Source organism: Hippocampus comes, unplaced genomic scaffold, assembly GCF_001891065.2.
Source record: "Hippocampus comes isolate QL1 unplaced genomic scaffold, H_comes_QL1_v1.1 scaffold322, whole genome shotgun sequence".
Lineage (NCBI taxonomy): Eukaryota > Metazoa > Chordata > Actinopteri > Syngnathiformes > Syngnathidae > Hippocampus > Hippocampus comes.
In genome coordinates this window covers 2,033,286-2,059,968 of record NW_017805137.1, presented here as the reverse complement: position 1 = coordinate 2,059,968, position 26,683 = coordinate 2,033,286, and the positions used below count along the sequence as shown (strand labels likewise).

The window sequence follows — 26,683 nt, the reverse complement described above, 5'->3', positions numbered from 1 at the left end:
GCTTAAATCAACTCTAACAGCATGCAGCTGTTGGCTGAGGTATAGACAGGCATATTCTATAGAAGTGACATATTAAATCCAGAATGTACAAGCGTTTTGGTTTTGTTTACCTCCCGCCCCCTCATTAAAATCATTCAAGGAAGATGTATTGTTTCCCCAAGTCCCGCATAATGCAAAATCTTCAGCGCCAACGTAATGTGATTTATGGAAGCCAGCTGATGCGCGTCATGATGAATCGTGTTTGTGTCCCACGTGTTTTTTTTTTTTTGTTTTGTTTTGTTTTTTTTGTGAAACGTCTCAATGGAGCCTCATCAGGTGAATGGCTACGTTTCCCCTTTGTGCAGCCAAAAACTGTCAGGTGGACCTCTTAAGAAATAATGACGCTGATCGTGCAGCAAGGTCACATCTTCAATTAATTAGAGGTGTAAGAGTAGGTTATTGCTGAACTCGAGAAACAGGCAAAGATATAATAAAGTATCGCATACTAAAATTTGAAATACAAGTTGTAAAATACAGTAGATTTTAGGATTTAAATTTTTAGATTTAATCTGAATTACTCATTGCAGGAGCAATTTTTGCCACCAGTGGGCGCTATTTACTGCTTTATGTCTCGCTCATTTGAAAGTTAAGAATTGCACTGGCTAGAAAAAATACTTGTATCATTTTTTTGGATTTAATGTTCGTATTGCACGATTATATTTACTGATAACAATTCACCTTATTATGAATGTATTCAACTAGTTATACATTTATATTTTGAATTAAAACATATTTAAAATGTTATTCGATATCGTTTGGTGTTTGTGAAAACATTAATTCCCTCTATAATTTAAAAACATTTATTTAAGTATTTTAATCACAATAATATGGCTTATGTAATTGTATCTATTTAATGTGTTGGTTAAGAGCCAACCCTAAGTGCACAAACCTTTGTATTTCTTTCTTCTTTTGTTATTTTAACAAGGCTTTTTTGGGGGGCAAGTGCGTATTGACTGTAGGCTATCGTAGTGTAGTGCTTGTGTGGGTCAAGACTGCGTGGCTTCCATCTGCGTGCGGGGCCTGCGGTGTGCGGATTAGACGCTCGTTATCCTCTTAGCCTCTAAATGGCTCCACGTTGCTGCATGCGCTCCTGGGTTGTCGTTTGCTGTCGGGGGCGCACACGCACGAACCACCCAAAAACGAAAAAAAAGAAAGATACAACACACGCGCGCGCCTAGCGTGCCCACCCATCGCGCGTCGATCTCGCGCATTACGCACGGGTGTCTCCACCCCACATTAAAAAAAAAAACCCTGTCCTTTTGCGCGCGCGCAGTGACGTGCCTAACCCGAATTGATCTTTCGGACCCTAATCTCATCAACTCTTCTCCTCGTCCATTGGGAAGCCGCATCATCTCTAACACCGCCCCCCTCAACTTTCGTAGTATTCTTAGTAGTATTGGTCCCGTGTGAAGCGGTGGCGCTTCAGGCTGCGTGTATACGATGAGTATTTGAGAGCAGTGGAACGATGGCGAGCGGCAGCTGGACACGGACACGGACCTCGTTCTTCCTGCACTTTGTCTTCTTTGTGATCTGCTGCTTGGCCACTCGCAGCTCCGCCGCCAGGAGGTCCAGTGCCAGGAGAGCCGGTCAGTCAAATGCTGGGTCAGGAGGATCATATTCGTCGGGTTCCTTAGCTAAAACCTCCTCTTTCATTTAAATGGAAACCCAATCATCACTTCAGCCAGGGTTCCCAAATTGGGGTTGGTTCTGTGTCAGTTTTTATTGATTTTAATAGATCGCTCCTCAGTGTGTGTGTGTGTGTGTGTGTGTGTGTGTGTGTGTGTGTGTGTGTGTGTGTGTGTGTGCGTGTATATATATAGATATATATGGATAGATAGATAGATATCGAGATATATATATATAGATAGATAGATAAATAGATATATAGTCATACCTCGGTTTTCAACCATAATCCGTTCCAGAAGTCTGTTCGAAAACCCATTTGTTCGAAAACCGAAACCACGCTCTTTTAAAAAATATATATATATATTGAATACGTCTGCTCACAATGGAAGGCTACACGAGGAAGCGTCACTTCCTCGTCTACCCGAGGAAGTCACTTTCTCTTGTAAGGAAGGCGAGAGGAGTCAAGTGGCGCATTCAAGTGCGCTCAGTTTGGTTGAAAACCGATTTCACCGATTTTCGGTCATAATCTGAAGCATAAAAAACACGAAATTTTTGGTCGAAAACCGATTTGGTCGAGAACAGAGACGTTCGAAAACCGAGGTTTGACTTTATCTATATTACACTGGTTACCAGAAAATTGTAATCAGAGATGGCTTTGTGTCCTTAAATATATTTTTAATGCTGATTTAAAAAAAAAATTACTTTCACATCAGGTTTTTGAAAATTATTTTTTGTTCTAGTTTTAAATTTGACCTATCTTGGGGAATACAGATTTTACTTGGTGTTGTGTTTTACCCACCTGTTGCTGAAGCTGGCCATTTATTTATACATATTACTAAATATATTACATAGTATTTTATTATTCTATTATTAGTGTTATTATTATCACGGGTTAGAGAAAAATAAAGGCAGATTAGTAATCCGTGAAAAAAAATAAAAGAAAGAAAATGCTCAACTACTGTTTTCTACTAAAATTGTTTAATACTCACACAATTTGTTTGCCCTCCTCAGTAGATGCTTTTGCCATCTGCAGAGGAGTAAACACTTTTATGTTAAAGCTCTTGTATTGAGCTTCCATCAGGTGGACCTAATGTTTTGTTCTACAGGTGCCTAAATTATGTGTAATAAATCCACAAGAACAATGTATCCCTCGAGGCACACGCTGGCTGCTTTCTTTGTTTTCTCATCAACAAGACATCTTCCTCTTGTTGTCAGCCCGTCCAATTCATCCTCGCCTCCTTCGCATCACATCCCAGTCGTTCGATCCCTCAGGCTGCATGTGAGCCGCGCACACGCGCACACCTAACACGCACTGCTGCGTCGGTTTCTCACCAAACAGTCCATGCCTGCTGACATTTGGACTTGTGTAGTGGTGGTCTTTGACGAGGGGGTGTTGGTGTGTCAGTCCACATCAGTCATGTCAATGTTAGCATTAGCATTCACAAAGGCACTGACCCTTGGGCACAACAGTGGAATGTCTGACACAATCTATTGTGATGTGCTGGTTGCTGTCTGATTTTGTTGTCGCAAAAGTATAAAAAGACGTTCAGCACTTTACGTTCGTTCCTCTAAGGTGGAACACAATCTGCTCTTGTGCACTCCTACACTTTCATTTTTCTTTTTTGTCTGTCATACAAGCAGAAGAAAAAGTTAACCACAGTAAAATGTCATTTGTCAAAATACGTCCCACATAACATAGCAGTCAATAGAAACCAGGCAAATACACCAACCTCATTACAGGTTGTCAGACAATGTCATGGCATCATTTGCTTTGAAGAAAAATCCAATCTTTTTTCAGCATTTGGGCTGAAACCATTCTCCACCTTTTTATTGATTCCCAACTGAAGTCTTTGTCCCGATGCTGACATTTGCCTCTTTGAGATATCAAGGCTGCACAACAACACTGTACGCTCATTAAAATGGCATCCTGGTGCTTTTAAGGCCCCACCAGCCCACCATTGATCTCCTCAGTAAAAGCCGAGCAAGCGGCATGAGTCACTCTGTGGCATGTCCAACCTGCCATCACCTGAATGGATGGATGACTGCTTGGATGAATGAATGCATGCAGAATGGAAGGATGATGAATGGATGGATGATGAATGCACAGATGATGAATGAACTAATGATGAACGAATGGATGGACGGGTGGGGGAATGGGTTGATGGATGAATGAAAGCATGATGGCTTAATGATGGATGGATGGATGGAATGACAAATGGATCATGGATTAATGTGGAATGGATGAATGGATGGAGGATAATGAATTGATTGTTGGATGAATGATGGATGGAAGGAAAGATGATTGAAGGGTGGTCAATGAGGTCATGAATTGTTGGATGGGTGCTGTTTTGATGAACATACTGTATGATATGTTTACAATGCCACCTAAAAAAAAAAAAAAAAACGAGATTGTTTTTGTGCTCTTGTTGCAAGATCAAATTCAAGAGGGCACAATTATTTGTCCCAATAAAAAGTGTCATACTCCCAACACTGCTTTCTTGGCAACTCGAAGCACCGTCTCATATTGTCGACAAAAGACAGGCTCAAGTGGCAGAATCAGGAAGTCAGACAGAAATAACTCAAAGCAAAACTGTCTCAGTACCTATTTGGCCCATGCGAAAGCAGGTACTCCCAGGAAGCAGGAATAGTACCTGCGCAACGTAGGTACCGAGTGGATCAAAGTGTGCATGAACCACTGGGTACAGAATAATTGATGTTACTTTTGAGGATTCACAACTCGAGATGGCGAAGTCTTCACTTTGCAGCAGTAGCCCCATAATCTCCTCTTGGATAAATTGTGCTTCCTTACCATAGCCAAGTGAAGTCAAGAAAGGTGATCATCATTCTACCCCTAAGTTGTTGTTTGTCTGCAAGTGAACTTTTGAGTGGTTTACGTTTGTTTAGGTTTCTACTTCCTGATTTGGTTCCCAATCTGATGTCCTTGCCTGTTTGGTCCACTCCAGATCGTCTGAGTCCCCCGTTGGACATCCAGTTGGAGAGCGTCAACTGCAGTGCCATCAGTGTGCGATGGAAGATGCCGCGGCGACATGTTAGCACCATCACCGGATACAAGGTTGCCATTCGTTTCTATTTTATTTTTTTAGTATATTATTTCCTGTTCCATGGTCCACACCACTGGTGGCTTTCCATGGGGACGTTATCAAAACAAACAAACCCCAAAAAAGCAAAACTGCACTTCTGGAGTTCGGCCTTTAAATTCTTCTTGAGCTGAAGTGTAGAAAGTAAATGGATAGATTTTTTTTTTAACTACATTTGAAGTCAGTAGGCTAGATGCTTAATATATGAATGAATTCATTGAAATGTGAAATTGTAAGACGTAATATATAATAAATACCCTGAACAAGACTATTTAACAGTCACTTATATCATCTAATTAATTATTGAACATAATTTGCATTTACTAATATGCATTTTATGGAAACAACAATGTCTATTTTTATGTACCAGAAATGCCTTTAAATTTAAAAATGAATATAAAAAATAATGATCAAATGAAAGTTAATGGCTACATCCTAGTGAAAATAAAAAATACCCTGAATACTTAAACGTTTTGATAAATCAATGCAAATGAGTTAAAAAAAATTCTGAAATAATTTTCATCAACTCAAATTCAAATAAATAAAAAATGCTACTGTAATAAAAAATCTAGATGAATAAAAATACATACATTGTTCTTGAATAGGTTCAATATACTTTTGAAAGGAGAAGTCCAGCCAAAAACTACTTAACTCATATTCCACAAACACACTCCTCATCCGAATGCCATGTTTAGACTCTTGGGGCACATAAAACATTCATCCATGCATCCATTTTTTTAATCGACCGATCCTCACAAGTGTCGCGGGAAACAATTTCGAGTGTTCCATCAACTGCCACGCATGTTTTTGGAATGTGGGAGGAAACGTGAGTACTGGGAGAAAACCCACGCAGGCACAGGGAGAACACGCAAACTCCACACAGGAAGGCCGAAGCCGGAATCGAACCCTGCACCTCTGCACTGTGAGGCCAACGCGCTAACCAGTGGATTACCGTGCCGCTCATAGAACATATTATTGTAAAGACCATTTTTGACTTGACTTCTCCTTTAAGTATCAATGCACTATTGAAATAATGATATATATTATATTTGATTTTGCTCCTAAATTTTTATATGCATGTGATTCTCTTTAAAAATCAAGAAAATAAAAAAAGCCAAAGTATTGCACTGCCATTCACGTCACAGCAAAGCAGAAAAGAGATGACAGTTTCCACTCTTTTCTATTGTGTGTTTTGTCAATGCGAGCCAGTCGCGCGGGTGGCTTTTAAAGTGTCTGTCAAATGGAATCCACGCGGCACTGTGGCCTTGAGGCGTCCAATTGCTTTTTCAAATTGGATGGGTTCCCCATTTAGCACCATGTTTTTATAAAATAGACCTCTGATGGCTGAGCTCTCTGTGCCATGCACCGAAGTGGTGCCTCACTCGACCTCATTTCAGCCAACATCAAAAGATGAACTCTGTGTGTTAGCATTAGCATGGCATCCGTTAGCATTGTTTGACAAAAAGCACCGAGTGAAGACGTGGACTGCTATGTTAGCTTCTGGTGCTAGCAAGCTGGCCACTGGTTAGCTTTGCATTTCTCTGACTGGATTTGAGTCCATGGGTTTGTGCTTTTTTGTGCACCTTTAGATCATTCTTATTTTTTTGATTGCCTCACTCATGCTTTCACCAAGCAAGCGCGTTCTCTTTTGTCTGTCTACAAAGTAATAAAAATCACAATACAGTAACAATGCATACATAGCCTGGTTACAAAACACAGGAAGAAGAGCATCGATCTTAAATGGATTCAATTAAAATTGAACTTGTCATGCTGAATGTTCTGAACTCCTGTTTTCACACCAGCATAATACTTAAAATGCGAATAATCCACCATCGGTTCTGCCCAATCGACGCAATTCGTAACGGTCAATTAAATGCTTATCGTGCCCGTATCACAGAGTATTTGTTTGTGTACACTAATTGTAGCTCACCCAATTGACCTTCTTTGCGTCCTTCCTAATTGCCGCCACCCGTTAACAAAGAGTGAATCAGTGTGTGCCCTGACCATATGTCCACACTAAGAGGATTAGTCAGCGAGCTGCACCTAGCTTCCAAACAACTCACAGTTAAACATAGCGTCTGTGTTACCTCTTATGTACGATCTTATTGCTAATTACTAAAACGAAACCTCATATTAGCTCTTTGAGACTGTTCCCACATTGATTCAAGCCTCGGCAGAGGCTTTTGCTCTTGTGTTTAGATGATCTCCCTGTGCGTATTTCAGGTATTCTACACAGAAATGAAAAATGGCCGTCCCCTGGGTACGGCCTCTGTAATGGACGTCCCTCTTAGTTTGGATATGCTAACTACGGTGAGTCCTTCTTGTTGCTATCAATAGCAAGCAGAGCTGCAGTGTTGTTGGATACTTGGCACTTGATGCCAGCCTTATTATTCTGAGCTTCTGTCATAGCGCTCAAGAAATTGGCATCAAGCATCCGCTTGATCGATCAGGAAAATATAAGGCCAGTGTCGCCAGTAATGATACTGCTTATGATAAAAACAATGGCACAGATATTCTTATTTCAAGTTTTAAAAAAATATATTATTGATTTTTTTCCCCCCATTTTTAATTTTCTTTTTCTGTGTATATACTTTTAATTTAAATACTTTTTGTTTTGTTTTTTAATCCAAAGGGCCAATTTGATGGACAGGCAAACTTTGTAAGTAACCTTTCCTTTTTGTATGTGGCACATTTTATCTGAGCAACTGAGAACTACAATGAGCTGAACCCATTTTTGTCATTTCACGAGAATCACTCAAAGTTTTATGGCTGCAATTAAATCTGGGACGTTGCTATATCTTGGTTAAAAGTGACAAAAATTGAGTCAGCCCAATCTCGTTGCCACACACTCATCTTGTTTGACGCTTCCTTTGTTCATCATGAAGGATGTGGATATAGGCAACCTAAAGGTCAACACCAAGTACCGAGTGAGCGTTGGTGCCTACGGCTGGGCGGGTGAGGGTCGACCCAGTATGCCTCGAGACATCGGCACAGCCTCGCATGGTGAGGGTGGGGGGGGGGGGGGGGGGGGGGGGGGGGTAAAAAAGACAAAATTACAAATGAGATATGTATATGATGCTATCATGGTTTATTGAATTTGTCATCCGCCATCAGATACGTGCATGCCGCCCTCACCCCCAACCGAGCCCATTGTCGTGGCGATATCTGACACAGAGTTGGCGTTGTCGTGGCAGCAAGGGGAGAGCGAGGGCAGCGCGCCTGTCCTCCACTTCCTGGTTGCTTACATCAGGTGAGCCACCACTGATCACGGACATCGTTATGTGTGTTAGTTTAGATAACAGTATCAATACATATTTATGAAATGCTTTTGACATTTGATCATGATTTATTTCACTCTCTTGTTGCATTTCTCCTGTGGGATATGCTATATTTACTGTTTGATTTACATAATGTCCATTATTATTATTTTTATTATTGTTAAACTTTTTATGAGGCAATTTTTAATATCTAAAGTTTATTTATCATTGAATATTTTTGACAAGTTCAATTTCACTCTTGTTTTTTTTAGTATGCGATGATATTTATTTCGAGTGCATTGTATAAAGTGTTGCTTATTAATAACAAATTCAAGACATTTTTTTTGATTAAAATATATAATTTTAGGCAAGGAAAGGCAGCTATATATACAGTATGTGGGACATTTTATTCACAAGGTAATTCAAAATGCTTCACATAATTAAAAGAACAACATTCAAAACATTTACCAACAAAAGAGGTAGACATTTAAAAGCCAAGGAAAGAAATAAAAGTCACTTTCCAGAATGTACAGTGCAAGAATGTGATTTTGGGGACCATGATTTTAAAAATGCTTTGAAAGACCTCAATCATACAGTAGGTATGAAAAAAGTGCATACTCTTTATTTTTAAACTGGATTTAAAAGCATTTACATTTGAGGCTGACTTGACGTCTGTTTGCGTGCAACATAACAGCTAAATGCTGCTTCACCATGTTTGCTTTGAATTCTGGACTCCACTAATTAACCTGAGTCCACAGACCTCAGGGCCCTGATGGGTTTATATTCCTTTTCTTTAACCCAAACCATTCAGTGATTTATAGACCAGCAGCAACACCAGTAAAAGTTTTAACCGCCCACCCTCCCTCATGTGCAATGTCAGTGGCAGTCTCCAGCACTCCAGCCACGCTACTAAAGATAAGCATTTTCAGAGGATATATATGTTGTTCGATCTGCTTTTAAAAGTGGTGACAGTGACATCTGTGTTATTTGGAAGACCCTGTCTAGTGGATTCTGTGCATCTGCCCTTGTGCAATTTCTCCTTCTCAAACTACTTTGTAGAAATGAATTTTTTTTTTTTATAGTAGAATATACAGTAAGACGTTTTGCACAGTGCTATGTATTTGAAGTTGTCCATGTCTTTGGTGTGACACTGAGACAAAGCTCATTGGTTGTGTGAACAGAATAGTCCGACAGAAAAAAAAAAAAAGAAGCTTTTTAAGAGTCTGCGACAAAGAGCCTCTTTGTCTTAATGTCGAGCCAAGACAAGTTACAGTCAGACATCATTTTCCATCAAAGTCCCTTGATGGTTTGCTCGGAGACGACGGTGACAAAAAGGCAGCTTGTGTTTGAGACACTCTTCTCTGAGCACCCCGCTGTGACTCCACCGCGTCAAGATGCGGCATCGGATATAAAAAGCATAAAGGCAGCTGTTGCTCTTTACTTGACAAAGAAAGACACAGGCAGACAACTGATCTGAATCCGTGTTCTTTCTTCACGCGCACACACACACACACACACACACACACACACACACACACACACACACACACACACACACGTGACTGTAAACGGACGACATCAGGTCAAATTACCGCACATCAACGCCACACAGAGGCTTGAAACTGACAGGCAGACAGAAGTAAAAAGGGAGAATTCAGAACATTTGCCTGGAGTATTAAACATCCAATGAACCCCCATTTATCACGGCAAATATGTTCCAAACTCATCTCCGCCAGATGAAAATCTGTGATTTAAAGAGACTGTATACATTCTTTCTGTCATTTTGATATAGTTTGACTCCTCCCATAACCATCAAACACATTTAAAGTAATGAAAACACAATTTTTAACCCTTTCGGGGACAGCGGTTACTACAGTGGACAGCCTAGCATGTTATCAGGTTACCGGTTGCATGAAAGGGTTAAGTGCCCAAAAAAAATCAGTCGTGTTTTTAAATAAATGTGAGAGGTATATTTATTGATATACTTTTTGTTCTTCTACTTCTCCCCTTCATTATTTTGCTGCTGTAAATTGGGAATTTCTCCATTGTGAGACAAATAAAGGTTGTCTTATCTTATCTTATCTTATCTTAATCCTGAATAATGTCTCTCACGGCTCCTCATATTGGTCACTTTCCCGATACACAATAGTAAAGACTGAATTTTTATATTGAATCTCATCAGATTGGCTGCCAAGAGTCGAGTGTGTTTAAGTGAATCCTAATGCTCATACTCTTGAAGAAGGGTACATAGCCATTAAAAAAAAAAAAAAAATTAAACCTGCACAGAAAAATAGTAATCTCTCTGAAAAATATGGATTGGGAGGGCTTGACTTTTACTTTTTGGAGCTTATTTGTTTGACTTTGTTTTGACTATTTTCTTCGTCTTGTCCTATCCAGGCCGGAAATGGACACAGAGTGGACGTACATCCGCGAGCCCATCGAGAGCAACTCCATGGTTCTGAAGGGCCTCATACCCGAGACCGAATACCAGTTTGTCATCCGAGCCGTCAACATGCACGGGGCAAGCCCGCCAAGCCACGTCAACAACCCGGTGCGCACCCTGGGTAAGATGCCTCTTCACACCGCCTCCTCCTTACTCCATTTCCCACTTGGAAATATACTTTTCTTTCCAAGTACCACCATCATGACCAGCATTCCAAACAGGGGCATGCAAAGGGTGGGGTTGACGGGGGTGTGGGCCCCTGGCATCAATTGGAGGCAGGGAGCTTCACGCACCTCCTCTTCGACTGTCAGACAAAAATTTCTTAATTCGGGGTACTATAATAGAATAACGTCAGTAATGAAAAAGTTCCTGAAAAGCACCCCCCCCCCTCCCTCTCCTAAAAAAAAAAAAAAAAAAAAATCCCAGTTAGGGAAAGGCGGCCAGACAAACGGTCAGAAGCTGCGCGGTGGACGAGCGTGGTCTCCCAGCAGGGGACCAAAGCGGGTTACGTTCAAGTCTCATCAGATGGGATTAAGAACGGCATGCCAGACCCTCTTCTCTGCCTGTCTCACACACACACACACACACACACACACACACACACACACACACACACACACACACACACACACACGCACACACACACGCGCACACACACACACACACACACACACACACACACTATGTTGCTTCTTGAATGGACGACAAGGGTGGGCCTGATGCACTGACATAGTTTTCACGAGGCTCCCCTTCACACAGCCTCGTGTGTGTGTGTGTGTGTGTGTGTGTGTGTGTGTGTGTGTGTGTGTGTGTGTGCGTGTGTGTGTGTGTGTGTGTGTGTGTGTGGAGGGGCGTTGTTACACAACAGCAGATTAGTTTTCTGGGGACCCCTCCCTGTGTTCCAGTGCTCAGTATGCAGGATTTAATGTTACTTGGCTGTGCCAATTAGCATTTTGAAGAAACAGTCTGTAATGATTTAAAACACTTGTCGCATATTTTCTCATGATTCAAAGCATTTCTCTGCCTGTTACAATATCGACGATAGTTTGGAGTGACGTACTCTCTCATGATCGCATTTGAACGCTGTTGAACGCAAGCATTATTCTTTGATTATGATTGTAGTGCACAAGGAGACATGAATTGGGGGGTTGTTAAATTACTAGTTGGTATAAGGAAGCTTTCTCAAGGGAGCGTTGATGCTGCGCGTATGATGGAGAGTTTCCATCAGGCGGACACATTTTGTTCTCGGGAAGCACTTTAGAAGCTCATTCTCTCAACACTATCCCCATCGGCATACTCACAATGCCAATGATTATGCTGTTTATTTGTTCAGTGAATTGGCACTGCGTATACTGTCTGTACTCACAATCAACGCACAAGTTTAGGATGTTTCTGGGAATTAAGTTGTCTTTCTTGTTGAGTTCTTGCAATAAAGATGAGAAATTGAATTGAGTAGTTGCGAGGAATGCAGTACACGATAACGCAGGAATATAATGATCCAAATGTCATGAGAAGATATAATTTACGATTAGAACCTTATCATACGATACTTAATCACAGTATCGTGGGGAGGTTGACTATATTTAAAAAAAAAGCTCACAATACTGTATAAAAACTCATGTTATTGTAAAAAAAATAAAAAAATTGCTCATGATATATAAAAAAAAGGACAATATTGTGTTTTGTACATAATAATAGCAGTGCGCAAAAAAACAAGCTTAGCCAGTCCCTTGATTGTCATGTGTTCCTATTGGCTACTCAATCTGTTTGGCTGAAGCGGGCGAAAAGTCATGTTTTTTTGACGGGGATGTGCTGCATTTAGTATCATAACATGAAGATGACGGTGGCAATTTTGCTATCGTGATATTTCCATTATCGTTACATCCCTACAATATTCAACATCGTCCAGTCAAGTCACATTTCTTTCTATAGCCCTTCAGCACAAACAGTCTCAGAATCCCCCTTCCATGATGATTCGACATAAGCTGCCTCAGTATCACAGACACATTACCGAGTGCATGTGAATGAGCCACATGCTGCTTCACCAAGTTTAAAGACATTCTTAGAGCATGTGAACACATGTATATCGGTAAATCACTGAGGCGGGATCCACCAATCATGGTATACCTCTTGTATATTGTTAGTGTATCACTATTGGAATGTTATTGGTACACTATTGAAGCATAACATTAGGCATGTCATTGCTGATACGTCAGTGGTGCTTCACTGGTACATCACAGTTTCATAACTGGTATATTATTGATACATCATTGGCAGATCACTGGTACATCAATTATACACCACTGGTGAATTATTGCGACATTACTTGGTGCTTCATCTGTGTGTCATTAGTATTGCGAATTGGTGTATTATGGGTGCATAATTATCGCATGTTTTGTGCCTGAATAATTTAGCACCACATCAACTCTGACTCTCTCGACAGGAGCCTCAGACGTGGGCAGCGGCGATTACGGACGTTATTTCACGGATACGCAGATCAAGGACGATGACGGTTTTGACATGGACGATTCCGACTATGATATCTTTATTGAGGAAGTAAGTCACCCATATTTTATGAAATTAGAAAGATTCATTTGTGTTGATTGTGTTGTTTTTTTGGGGGGGGGGAACTTTCACATGGTTTTCATATTGGAATGTTATTGGTACACTATTGAAGCATAACATTAGGCATGTCATTGCTGATACGTCAGTGGTGCTTCACTGGTACATCACAGTTTCATAACTGGTATATTATTGATACATCATTGGCAGATCACTGGTACATCAATTATACACCACTGGTGAATTATTGCGACATTACTTGGTGCTTCATCTGTGTGTCATTAGTATTGCGAATTGGTGTATTATGGGTGCATAATTATCGCATGTTTTGTGCCTGAATAATTTAGCACCACATCAACTCTGACTCTCTCGACAGGAGCCTCAGACGTGGGCAGCGGCGATTACGGACGTTATTTCACGGATACGCAGATCAAGGACGATGACGGTTTTGACATGGACGATTCCGACTATGATATCTTTATTGAGGAAGTAAGTCACCCATATTTTATGAAATTAGAAAGATTCATTTGTGTTGATTGTGTTGTTTTTTTGGGGGGGGGGGAACTTTCACATGCTTTTCAGCTGAAGCCGTTCCCTGCTATCAGCCAAGACAGTAGCAAGTCACAGCTTCGCTCTCGCTCTGGTCCATCGAGTCAGAACATTGTTTACCGCATGAACACCATGGTGCCGCCCAACACCACGACGTTACCTTCGGCTTCTTCCTCCACCAGTACTGCCATCTTCCCAGACTTCTCCGATTTGATTTTCCCCACCAGCTCGGAGAGCAAGGTCACAACAACTACCACCACCACCACCACCACCACTACCAGGTACCTGCTAAAAACTTTAACAACTTCAATGATGCCAATGTCAAAGTGTCCCTCGCTGATCCTCTCCAGCAGCGCGGCGCCTGCGCCCACCGCCGCTGCCACCGTGTCCCCATGGAAGGGCGATGTTCCTCGGGTGTACCAACTGACCTGCGACGACACCGTGTGCCCGCCCGACAGCTTTTGCCTCGCAGACTTGGAGAGAGGAGGATCGAGATGCCACTGCAACCTTGGACGTGCCGGTGACACTTGTTCTCAAGGTAAACTAAGTCGTGAATAATCAATAAAGAATAAACATTTTGTAAAAACCTATAAGGTGGAAAACTGAAGTGAAACATTACTTCAAAATGTAAAAAAGTAAAAAGATACTATCAAAAACCATGAAAAAAGTAAAATACCTGCAATGCATAAAACAAAATCAAAGGAATTGCGCATATTGTTTAAAAAAATGCATTGAGATTGTCTTAAGAAAGTTTTCTAGCTTAATGCTGGCACGCAATGAGGGTTGTCATCGTGAATGAATTTTTATGACATTAGCATCGATATGCAGTAATTTGAACAACGGTATATTTGAACACAAGCAGTAGCAACTCATGCAGTAACATGTAACACCGACAAGCGTATTTTCTTTATCCTCTGCAAAAATGCAGCTGATTATAGACAGTCTGTGTTTCGTCTCAAAGCTACATGTAGTATTATCTGCATGAGTTATACTGCCCCCAAGTGGCTAAGGCGCACAACACAATGAGCGGCACAAAACCGAGTGATTTATCATAATTCACAAACTGTTTAATTGTTTACATTCTATTTCATTATGTTATCATGGTATTTTTTTTTTTATTAAGGACACTACTGTAGAGTACTATTTTTCTTTTTTTTAATTCAATTTAACATTAGAATACAAAAAGTTTGAGTAAAGCTATTTTTAAAAAAGTATACGAATAGAAACCGGATTTTTTTAAAAAATAATGAAAATGTTGAAAAATAATTTTAAAACTGTATTAAAACACAAAAGAACAAAAACTGAAACGTTAAATATATAAACGTGGTGTAATGAATTTTTTTCTTTTTTCTTTCTATTTCTTTTGATAATCTTTTGACGACTCTGTAGAAAGCATTCATTCGGTGCATATGGCCACTTCATTCACGCCTGCACAATGTAATGATGTCCCACTAAATCTTATCGAACAACATAATAACGCTGAGTTATTTTCTGCCGATGACAAATCTAACTTTTTTGTATTGTGCTGTTGCTTTTCAGAGGTGTCCGTCAAGTTTCCCAGATTCTATGGCTACTCGCACATGACCTTTGAACCTCTGAAGAACTCCTACCAGACCTTTCAGATCTCAGTGGAGTTCAAGGTGGAGCCGAATGGTTAATGGAAGTCATTTTGGCTAATCCCCATGACAACCATCATGATAGTAAATGTGGCTAATACTAATTTTGTTTGCGTGCGGTACAGGCGGATGCAGAGGATGGCTTGCTGTTGTACTGCGGTGAGAACGAACACGGCCGCGGAGACTTCACCTCTTTGGCCCTGCTGCAAGGGAAACTGCATTACAGGTGATGACATCCCAGTGGTCAATAATAGCGACGATAGACCAGCAAGGATGCATTTTCGATTCTGGCATCAGTGCTCGTGGTTGCTTTTTAGAGTTTAATTGTGCGCATTCCAAACAAACTTCTTCAAAACTTCCAGTATGAGCACAAAACACAAGTTGCGTGCGTGTACTTCACTTTCTCGGCGATGTTGTGATGTTTGCTGCTGCCATCTAGTGTCTGAGTTTCTGAAACTGATTAATGAGTCACATATTTGCTCACATCACAGAGCAAGATTATTGACCAAAGTGAGCACTTGTAACTCAAGGAATCCCTGTACTACTATTACTGCTGCAGGAAAGGGAATTATAGAGTCTACTTCTTGTATAGTTATTACACTGTTGTTACACTGTTATTACAAACCAAGAGAAGTCATTCATTGTTTTCTCGACTGAAATCTTTAGCACTACTGGTTTACTATGTCCTTTAATAATTTAGAGTCTAAATCTAGCATGACATTCTGGCACAGTTAGTCCAGTGCTATATGGTGATGCCTTTCACACAAATGACACTTGTTTGATTCCACTTCTGAGCACCAATATCTGGCCATTGCCGGTCCTGAGCCCAGATGAAAATGAATATGTTGTGCCAGGCAGGGTTTCTGGTGTGAATAGTCTTTTATTACAACCTTATAACCCTATTGTAACAAACCAAACATACTCATAAGTCACTGTTGTTGATGCATTATTATTATTATTATTATTATTATTATTTTCATTGTTATCATCAATTGTTATTTAATTGTGATTTTAGTGGCTTTATCTATTATTACAGCGTTATTGTACAGATGTAACCATTTAAACAGTTTTTATTTTCTATGTTTTCCTTCCTCTTCAAAAGCAATCATTTTTAATTGCAGGTTTAACTGCGGAACAGGTGCCGCACAGATCGTCAGCGAGAGCCGCGTGGTCATTGGTCAGTGGCACACGGTCACAGTCTTCAGGGACGGCACGAGCGGCTGGCTACGACTGGACAATGACACGCCCATATCTGGTCGATCCTCGGTAACAATACCAAGTCTGATCATGTTCAAAGGCTGCAGGTATTCCTAACGAAGCAGCCAATGACTGTACAGCAATTTTTTGCAAAATAGGGGTTCTCGTGGACCCTTGAATTGATGCCGTGTCTCAATTAGTCTCTGGGTGTGTCATCCACTTCACACCAATAAACTCCCTCAAATATACCGCACCATGAGATTAAAAGAGTGTAAGAAAGTAACTATAAAGCGTTAACTGTTGCAAACCAAAACATTGTGAATGTACATTATGTCCTGTGGAAAAGAAGTGAGAACAAAGTATGTTTTGCCATCCAGGGCCAGTACACCAAGATCACATTCCGCTCGCCGCTGTACGTCGGCGGAGCTCCAAGCACCTACGGGCTGGCGAAAGCGACAGGCACCGGCAGAGGCTTTATGGGCTGCATCCAAAGCTTGAGCCTCAACGGCAAGGCCACCGATGTCAGACCGTGGCCGTTGGGCAAAGCTCTGAGCGGCGCCGACGTAGGTGGGCGGACGGCATCGTGTACATCCAGAGCGGACGTAAGCAGCGCAACATCCGAGATCTTTCGACATTGCCGCTTTTGTGTGTGTGCTTGCAGGCGAGTGCAGCGACAGTGTGTGCGACGTGGTGGGCTGCGGTAACGGCGGCGTGTGCTTTGTCAACCGCGCCGACACCTTTATCTGCCTCTGTCCACTCGGCTTCAGAGGAGCACTGTGCGAAGACAGTGAGACCACTCTTCTTTCTCCATTCATTCTATCACACACGAGGGTCAAAATTTGTCGTCATTGTGTTCCACTGGGTGGTCAACTGGTTAGCGCGTCGGCTTCATAATGCAAAGGTGGAGGTTTCGATTCTGGCTCCGGCCTTCCTGCGTGGAGTTTGCATGTTCTCCCCGTTCCTGCTTGGGTTTTCTCTGGGTATTCTGGTTTCCTCCCACATTCCGAAAACATCCGTGGCAGGTTGATTGGGCACTCCAAACCGTCCCTGGGTGTTAATGTGAATGCTTGTTTGTCTTTGTGTGCCTTGCAATTGGCTGTCAACCAGTTCAGGGTGTACCCCACCTGCTGCCCGAAAACAGCTGGGATAGGCTCCAGCATGCCCATGACCCTTGTGAGGATAAGCAGTTTAGGAAATGAATGGATGGATGGATGGATGGATGGATGGATGGATGGATGCGTCCCGCTTGGTAATGATTCTTCACATTTTTTAAAATGTTTTCGTTTGAAGCCTGAAATGTGGCAAAGGGTCAAAAAGGGGACTCAATACTTTCGCAAGCCACTACATACTGTACATGAAACTGTCACATAACCTTAATTTACAATTAATTTAGTTACATTTTTTTGTATTCAATTTTAATACAATACAATCCAATTTAAAATGGAATGTAGTTTTAATGGAATGTAAAACAGATTTATTAAATATCCATTTCATTTTGTTTTCTTGCCTTAGTTTACTAATTTATTGTTATTGGATTAAAAAAAACTGATTCCAAAATAAAGGCCCCCCACAAGCTTTTTTTTTTCCGACCAGGCTTCTCTCTGTTCTCGCCGCTCTTCAATGGGACGATGTTGTCTTATGCCGTGGTGCCGTGGCCTCAGCCCACCCAGAGCTATTTGTCCTTCATGGAATTCGAGATGACCTTCCGCCCATCAACGCCTGATGGCACGCTGCTGTACAGCGACGACGATGGCAGCGGCGACTTCTTGGCTATTAACCTGCTGGACGGATACGTGGAGTTCAGATTCGACTGTGGCTCTGGAGGGGCTGTTCTGAGGTACCCTTTAGATCCTGTCCTGATGTTGTCCTGTATATGCAGAAGACTTGAGGTCACAGTAGCGTCAGTCATCCATCCTGACATTCATTTCATGACACGCTTATCAGACAGTGAAATCTAATTTGTCATTCTGTAACAGTGGGCGACTCATTTATGTGCACTGATCAGTAAAGTGGAAAGCTTCTCAAAAGCCGTTTTCTTCACATCTTCTGATGTTGATGTCAGTTTTGCATATCAGTAACTGAAGTTTAGAAGACAGTGATTCAATTGATGTTTTTTTTTCCCATAGGAATGAGTTTTGATGTCAAAGTTCAGTCACTGCAGTGGCGGCTCCTTTATCCTACCTTACACTGACACCTAGTGGTCAACACTGTCATTCATTGTGCTCGCTACGCGCACTACTGTCCGCTGCAGTGACTGATGCACATCTTTGCACTAACATTCCCATGCTTTAATGATGATGCTTCAGGAGTGAAGAGCAGATTGATATGGACGCGTGGCACGAGCTGAGGGTGTCCCGCACGGCGAAAAGCGGAATCCTGCAAGTGGACAGCCAGAAGGCAGTGGAAGGATTTGCTGAGGTATTTGCAGGATTGTCCACAAGGGGGCAGACAAACTCCTTTGTATGATTCCTTCAACTCATTGCTGAGTCGAAAACACACACTGAATGTGTGCTTTGATTGTGTGTGCAGGGAGCTTTCACGCAAATCAACTGCAGCTCAGCACTTTACATTGGTGGTGTAGCGCAGTATGACAAAACCAAGAGGACGGCGGGCGTCAGGAAGCCCTTCACAGGAACGATTCAAAAGGTATCACAGTGAATTTCCAACGTGCGATCCTCAGACACAGTGTGCACACTCTCATTCTTAACTTGCTTTGCATGAAATAAAAGTGTATAAAGAAGTTCACCGGCACAAAATAAGTTCAAAACAATAAAACACTCTGTTGCAACTTTCGTGGCAAAGCAGGCAAATAACATGTTATTTTGGACATTTTTATGCCATAAAAAATTGCCAACTTAAAAAAAAACAAAAACGTTGTGCCCACCTAGTTGGTCCTGAACGATCGCATTATCGCCATCACGAGCGGCTCGGCAGGTGGCGTCAACGTGGCCAACTCGGATCACCCATGCGTGCAAAGCCCTTGCGCCAACGGCGGCACCTGCAGACCCAAGTGGGACGCCTACGAGTGTGACTGCGCCCTCGGGTACGACGGCAGACACTGCCAGAAAGGTCCGTTGGCTGCACGCTAACTTTTAGTTCCGTCATTACATGACAAAGAGGAATCAGATTTGCTTTGGTTTTGCACTTTTCCAAGTGGGATGTTTTCATCGAATGTTCACTTCTCCAACTGATTTCAACCATTTGACAGGGGTTGCATCTGTACATACTACAATTCATACATATTTGAGGAAATGCCTTCCTTTTAAGTTTTTCTGTACTTATTTTGATCAATATCATTTTTTTTATTCAATTCCATTTTTAATCAATTTATCCACATTTTATTTCATGTTGTAATGTCCCTTATAATTCAATATATTCCTTTTTTTCATTTATGTTTCTCTTTCATCACTTAATATTGTATTATAGTTTTTTATTTTCAATTTTTTTCCATTGAATTTTTCATTTGAGATTATATTATTTTTCAGTTTTGTTCCTTTTTTATTTCAGTTTTTAATTGCATTTTTTATTTCTATCAATTTTTTTATTTTTTATTTTGTTTTTTGTAAGTCTTTTTTTTTCATTTGGCCAATTTTTTCTTACATTTTTTTTGTGGACAGACATAAAAGTTTGCACTTCACTGTCGATATGCATCCGCTGAATGATAGAGGGAGTGGGGTTGCGAGCTCCCATCTCAGGTTGATTCCGCCCTCTCTGCCCACCCCATTTGCATGTCCCTGAAGGCATCACAAGTCTCATAGGCCTTGAACCATATGAGATGAGCTTTCCTCTTCCTGTCCGCCACTAAATGTTTTTTCCCCATCCTTATGAAAGTCAATATGACATTACGTAGCACACATAATAATCCTTTAAACCTGTCTGTGTCTTCTCTGTTTTGTTCTTTTTCATGCAGAATGTGGAAACTACTGCTTGAACAGTGAGTCATGCTGCATCTGCAATGCTCCACTTCTTGAATAATCAAATATTATTTCCATCAACATATGTGGCAGTAACTTGTGATGTACCGGTGCTGCCACTGTGCGCGCATGGTCATGACAAGTAAGTGTGTGTTTTCCCTCCTTGTCCGTCCCAGCCGTGACGGAAGCCATTGAGATCCCACAGTTCATGGGTCGCAGTTACCTCACCTATGACAACAGGGACATCCTCAAAAGGTCAGAATGAAGTGGACACAAAATGTTTGATTTGATTTTGATTTTCATTTCATTCATTCAATTTTTTTTCCAGTAGATTCTTTTTATCTTAGTTATTTCACTTTTTGTAGGGGGGGGGTGAAGGACTTCATTTGATTTTAATCATAATTTTTCAAATGATTTCATTAAATTTTTTCATTCATTTTATCGTATCTCAATCATTAATCTTTAATTTTTTTTCATAAAATGCATTTAAAATAATGAACTGGAATATATTTTAATTTCCTTGTTGTCATTTCACGTAATATTTTTTAAATTATATTTTATTTTACCGTATTTTAAAATGTTTTGGATTCAAATTTTTTTTATGATTGTATTTTTATGAAATGAAGTGGTGGCACGGTGGGCGACTGGTTCGCCCGTCCGCGTCACAGTGCAGAGGTGCAGGGTTCGATTCTGGCCCCCGCCTTCTTGTGTGGAGTTTGCATGTCATGCCCGTGCCTGCGTGGGTTTTCCTGGGGTACTTCGGTTTCCTCCCAAATTACAAAAACATTCATGTCAGATTAATTGATCACTCTAAATTGTCTTTAGATGAACCTTTATGACCTGGAATAAATTTCAGTTCACAGCTCTTTATTCTCAAGAGTCAAGAGCTTGACTTTCTTGACCCTCAGAGTGTTTGCGACCATTTTAAATTGAAGAGTTTTCCAAACTTTTAAAACTGGTACTGTGCACCGAGAAGATTCCAAAAAAAAAAAAAAAAGTCCATGTATGTATGCACCATTAATGTTTTGTCGCATCTTAGAAATTGAAGGTTGTTTTGTTTTTCTAAAATTTTGGTTATACCTATGAAGTGTGTTGTTTGTGTTGAAGGGTGTCAGGTTCAAGGAACAACGTGTTCATGCGCTTCAAGAGCAGTGCCGGGGACGGCCTGCTGCTATGGAGAGGAGACACACCCATGAGAGCCAACAGTGACTTTCTGTCCTTGGGGCTGCAGGGCGGCGCGCTCATCTTCAGGTAGCGGGGAACAGAAACAACCAATTTAGTCCTACTTACTCCTCTTCTACTCTTCGTGACTGTCAACATGTTGTCGTTCTGGTGGAGTTATAACCTAGGCAGCGGTGCGGCAAACATCGTGGTCAACGGAACCTTCACTGATGGGAAGTGGCACAGAGTCAAAGCTGTCAGGTGAAGTAGCAACACAAAGGAAGACATTTCAAGACCTTGATCATTATCATTCCTAATTTTAGGAACATTTCAGGGCCTATAACAAGTCAGATTTAAACTGCCCTGACCTACGTGAGTGACTGAATATGTGCAGGCATCTCCGTCTGCATATTACAATTCATTCCCTCATTGTTATGACTTAATTCCTCTAAAAGGAAACTTTATTGGCCTAAAATTATGAACTTTATTTTCATAAATTAGACATTTCTTTTCATAAGATTATGATTTTAGTTCTGTACAAACTCTGGCTGAATAATCTTGTACATTTAAAAAATTCATTACTACTCATGAATTCTCCTAAATTGATGACCCAAATGAGTTGCTGGAGTGGTGGAGTGTTATACTCGCCCGACTTGCGTGCAGGCAGCGTGGGATCGGTTCCCACTCTGTGACGGTGTGAATGTGGGTGTGAAATGTTGTTTGTCTCTAAGTTTGCCCTGCGACTGACTGCCGAACAGTTCATGGTGTAGTGCTCCTGCCGAAGTCAGGTGTTGTAGATTGCAGCCTCTCTCTGACCCTGTACAGGATAAGCGGTGCTGAAAATGGATGGATGGATGGATGGATGACCTAATTGGGGTGGCACAGTGGTTGACTCGTTAGCACGTCCTCCTCCCAGTGCAGAAATACAATGTTCGATTCCAGCTCCCGCCTACCTGTGTAGAATTTGCATGTTCTCCCTGTGCCTGTGTGGGTTTTCTCTGGGTACTCCGATTTCCTGTCACCTTCCAAAAACATGCATGGCAGGTTAATGGAACACTCTAAATTGTCCCTAGGTATGACTGTGAGTGCGGATGGTTGTTCGTCTATGTGTGCCCTGCGATTGGCTGGCAACTAGTTCTGGGTGTACCCCGCGTACTGCCCAAAGACAGCTGGGATAAGCTCCAGCCCACCCACGACTCTTATGAGGATAAGCGGATTAAAAAATGGATGGATGATGACTTAATTGACCATCTGTTTTGCACGTGTAGGGATGGTCAGTCCGGGAAGCTGACCGTGGACGACTACGGTGCCAGAACGGGTCGGTCACCAGGCAAGATGAGACAGCTCAACATCAACGGACCCTTATATGTCGGTCAGTGACTACTCATACGGCCATCTAGATGTGAATGCTAAGAATGACGTTGTTGCTTTGTGTGCGTGCCTCTGTGTATTTGTGTGTGTTAGGAGGCATGAAGGAGATCGCCCTGCACACCAACCGGCAGTACGTGGGCGGCCTGCTGGGTTGCGTGTCACACTTCACGCTGTCCACCGACTACCACGTGGCGCTGGTGGAAGATGCCGCCGATGGCAAGAACATTAACACGTGCTCCAACTAGGACCACTCCAATGACTGTTTTGGAAATCTTTCCGTCTCCAAAAACTTAAACGATTGTGGTTAGCAGCGGGTAAAAAAAAAAAGCTTACAGGTAATTTGGATCTTTGGAAGGACTTTTTTTGCTGGGGTGGTTTCAAGCACATTTCTATTTTTTCTACTGCAAATCCTTATTTGATTGCTATTGCTGGAAGGAGCGACTGATCCGCAGGATCAAGCGTTATGTGTTTGTTTTTCAGCGGCCTGACCGAGAGCAGCTAGCGGTGATCAAGTTCTTTGTAGGGGATTTGCTTAGGGCCTTTAGGGACCTTCACTCACTTTTCAAGCCCTTCTTCTGTGTTCTTCTCGTGCTCGTGTAGATAAAGCGATAGTCGGCCAAAGTGGAGCGTGTAGCGGCGTTTGTGTGTTTTTAGTGTACGCCCTGATGGTTTTATACAGAGAGATGCTCGCCAGCTCCTCTTGCTGCTCATGGACGCTTATTGTTGTGAGGGAGAATCCGTTGGGTGTGGTTGTAATTGCCCCACCGGCCAATAAGGAAAAAAAAAAAAGACTCCTGCTCCGCTGGACAGAGAGCTGACATGAACAGGAAGTCAGATCAGACATGCAATCCCTATAAAACAGGAAAGAAATTGTATCGAGCAAGCACAGGAAACATCATAGATCAACAGAATGGCTGAAGTTCTTACTCCAGCTTCTTGTTGAAAGGGCACAATTGGAACTGCCCCGTAGGCCATCGAGAGAAAATTGGCATGAATTGGTCACGGCCAGGCACCTGGGCAGAGTTGGCAGGAACAGGACCAGTAAGTCAGGAACAGCAAAACGATCCGGAAATCAGACAGACTTACATATAAATTCATTCTAAAACGTAACAATGAAAATCAAATAGAATCCAGTGAGCAGATTTGGTATCGTAAATGCACAGCATGACTCAAGTTCCTGTTCCTGTTCTCAGTCACTTGCGAGTTGGATTGTATTAGTGTTCAATCCTCACTGTACCACAAGCCACTTAAAAAATGTCATTTATCGGTCACGGCCACAAAGCCGAATGGCAAAATATCTGCCCCTGGAACAGATGGTCAGCAGGAACAGGAACAAATCTGGATCTTCTGATCTATGGTTCTGTTGTATTCCTGTTTGTATCTCAGGCACTATTCCAGTGGCACCAAATGAGTTGGTTGGGCCACGCGAGGTGAAATTCGACATATTGACAGTCATGAGTCAGCAGCGAATAACACACAGCAACATCAGTTTGTTTTCAGCAAAAATAAAGCGAATGTCAGTAATCACCTGTGGCCGTTTTATTTCATTTTAATGAGCGTGTCACATTGAAACAGAAAGACTGAAACAAGATGTGTGACTTATTTTATTTGTAAAAACTAATTGTCAGTAGATATGTGGACAGCAATCTTAGTATTTTTTTTATTTTTAATTTTTGCTTTTCATAAGATGTTAAACATTTTTTTTCAATGATGGCAACTGATATGTTGACATCTCAGTTTTTAAAATTGGATTGCAATTGTCCTTTTCAATTATGAATTAAACGGGATTTTGCAATTTTCCCTGCCCAAAATTAACTTTTTGTCATATATCGTACAAGTGTCAGTCTGACCTGGCAGTCGTACAAGAGTAAAATGATCTGTGAAAAAAAAAAATCTGCCCTCTCTGGTCCCATTTTGTGACTCTAATTTGATGTGCAGAAACAGACTCGCCCGAGAAATAACAACCAATCAATCAGAGACAGAAGACGTGACTTTCATTTCTCGTACGCGGGCACATTCATAGCTGCAAGAGTGATTTTAAATTGGACCGGCTAATTTTTGCCTTTGTTGAATTCAGCTTTTTTCATCTTAGGCAGATGGCTAAAATAAAGCCTCTCCTTTCTCAAGAGCACTTTGAAACAGTAACTCAAGCCATGGTCACATCTCGGCTGGATTACTGCAATGCAATCCTCCATTAAGCGTCTCCAGTTGGTCCAGAATGCTGCTGCTCACCTCTTAAATGGTCTCGTTAGACGGAGTGCATAACACTTACTCTGGCATCCCTCTTCATTTTAGAGTTCTAGTTGGTTTTCAAATCTTTAAATGGCTTCGCCTGACCTTACCTCTCTCAGCTCCCCTAGGCACCTGCCTGGTGCCTCAGCTCTACGGACCAGACACTATTAGAGGTACCAAGAACTAAGCGGAGGCTCAGAGGGGATTGAGCCTCTTCCGTTGCTGGGCCCTCTCTTTGGAATGACCTCCCACTGAACGTTGAGCAAGCCCCCTAGCTGCTCATTTTTAAAACTCCTTTTTATTCTTTGGGTTTTGGCTCAGCATGAAACTTGATTTTTTAGTTTTACTGTTTGTTAATTTATTGTTTGTTGTTGTATGAATTATTTTTGGTTCATACACAGCACTTTGTATACAACGGTGGTTGTTTTGTGCTGTATAAATACAGTTGACTTGACTTGAGTCACTTGTCCACCGCCTTGGACTGACCCGTTACCATGGGCCTCAGGAGATTTGCTGAAACTATGGTGCAATGTCCACTATCAGAAAATGAAAAATGCCCATCCCTTGTTTGCCAACAACTGAGCATAAGACTTAGCAGACAGAAGTGAAACAAAAAAAGAAAGAATTGGACAGATTCATACACAAAAGAAGGGCATGCATCAGAGTTCTCGTTCTGAGGTGGAGGCAACTCAGGCAGTTCAGAATTTTGTTTGACACTGAATGGAGTGGGCTGTGTTCACTCTCATTGCGGCGCAAACAGCCCACTTTTTTAAAATACGCCATAAGTCAGTGAAATTAACACCCAGTCTAACTCGCTTCTGCCCAGATTGCGTACTGCGTCGGATTTGCACCGACTCGAAAATAGGGTGCCTTATGTCATTGAGGTGGTCTGGAAATCAGCAATTAGTCCTGCAAAGATGTTTTGTTGGTGGCTGCGGGAGGCTTTTTAAAGACAGTAATTCACAGAAACACTTAAAGCTTTCCACAAGCTTCCCTTTATTGCGCCTCTTCTATTTTTTTTCGATAAGATGCGGGTCTTCAGGTTCAGGCAGTTCGGTGACGTCAGAGTGAAGTGAAGCTACATTGTCCAGTGGTGAAGATGAAATGCCAACGTACGCATCAGGTTGATGGACATCATCATTTATAGAAGATGGAGATGTGGTTAACCACCGTAAAACATTGAAAACAATAAAACAATCCCTCTGAACATGATAGGAAATCTAAGTGATGCAAGCTAAACTCAGGTCACATTTTGTATTTTTCATTTCCAAGCATTAGCATTCAGCCTTAGTGGTGATTTTCAAATGAATTCAAGATATTCTCTGCCCCTCTCAAAGCATGTCAATGTAAAAGTATGTCTAATTTAGAGCTCCTCGTGACGCAAGCAGCTACTTAGCAGCTAATTAACCCACATCCCTGATGTGCCTTACACCGGGTTCCAATGTCTTGGCATCCCTGCTCTATGCCTCGCTTGACGTTGCATATGCTCTGTACCGCACAGTGGAATATTCTATTGAGTTAGGTTTGATTGTATTACATCACACTCACACACACACACACACACACACACACACACACACTAGTGACAAATAGGTCCATGGTAAACCTCCATGTTGCA

At 41.6% G+C, this 26,683-nt stretch overlaps 1 protein-coding gene across 2 annotated transcripts; it reads left to right on the top strand.

The window, feature by feature from the left end:
• The first annotated feature begins 1,065 nt into the window (after positions 1-1,065).
• egflam (EGF-like, fibronectin type III and laminin G domains) lies at positions 1,066-24,714 on the top strand. 2 transcript variants are annotated; one of them, XM_019866893.1, is made up of 25 exons: positions 1,066-1,625; positions 4,629-4,738; positions 6,987-7,073; positions 7,396-7,422; positions 7,649-7,766; positions 7,878-8,013; positions 10,418-10,584; positions 12,907-13,019; positions 13,608-13,855; positions 13,925-14,112; positions 15,114-15,214; positions 15,316-15,416; positions 16,312-16,456; positions 16,765-16,954; positions 17,049-17,174; positions 17,981-18,224; positions 18,694-18,805; positions 18,917-19,033; positions 19,276-19,456; positions 20,298-20,321; positions 20,478-20,556; positions 21,409-21,552; positions 21,640-21,723; positions 22,731-22,834; positions 22,927-24,714. In XM_019866893.1, the coding sequence occupies exons 1-25, from the start codon at positions 1,505-1,507 to the stop codon at positions 23,076-23,078; spliced, it is 3,219 nt and encodes a 1,072-aa protein (XP_019722452.1). In that variant the 5' UTR covers positions 1,066-1,504; the 3' UTR covers positions 23,079-24,714. The 2 variants fall into 2 exon arrangements, with proteins under 2 accessions (XP_019722452.1, XP_019722453.1); XM_019866894.1 differs by lacking the exons at positions 1,066-1,625; positions 4,629-4,738; positions 6,987-7,073; ... (3 more) ...; positions 10,418-10,584; positions 12,907-13,019 and adding an exon at positions 13,407-13,514.
• The last annotated feature ends 1,969 nt before the right edge of the window (positions 24,715-26,683 follow it).

What these genes read in the sequence shown, in the direction of transcription:
- egflam (XM_019866893.1), top strand. Translation starts at nt 1,505, where the DNA reads ATGGCGAGCGGCAGCTGGACACGGACACGGACCTCGTTCTTCCTGCAC. An exon ending in TCTGAGCGGCGCCGACGTAG is followed by an intron (nt 16,955 to 17,048) that starts GTGGGCGGACGG and finishes GTGTGCTTGCAG; the next exon opens with GCGAGTGCAGCGACAGTGTG. An exon ending in TCTGGAGGGGCTGTTCTGAG is followed by an intron (nt 18,225 to 18,693) that starts GTACCCTTTAGA and finishes ATGATGCTTCAG; the next exon opens with GAGTGAAGAGCAGATTGATA.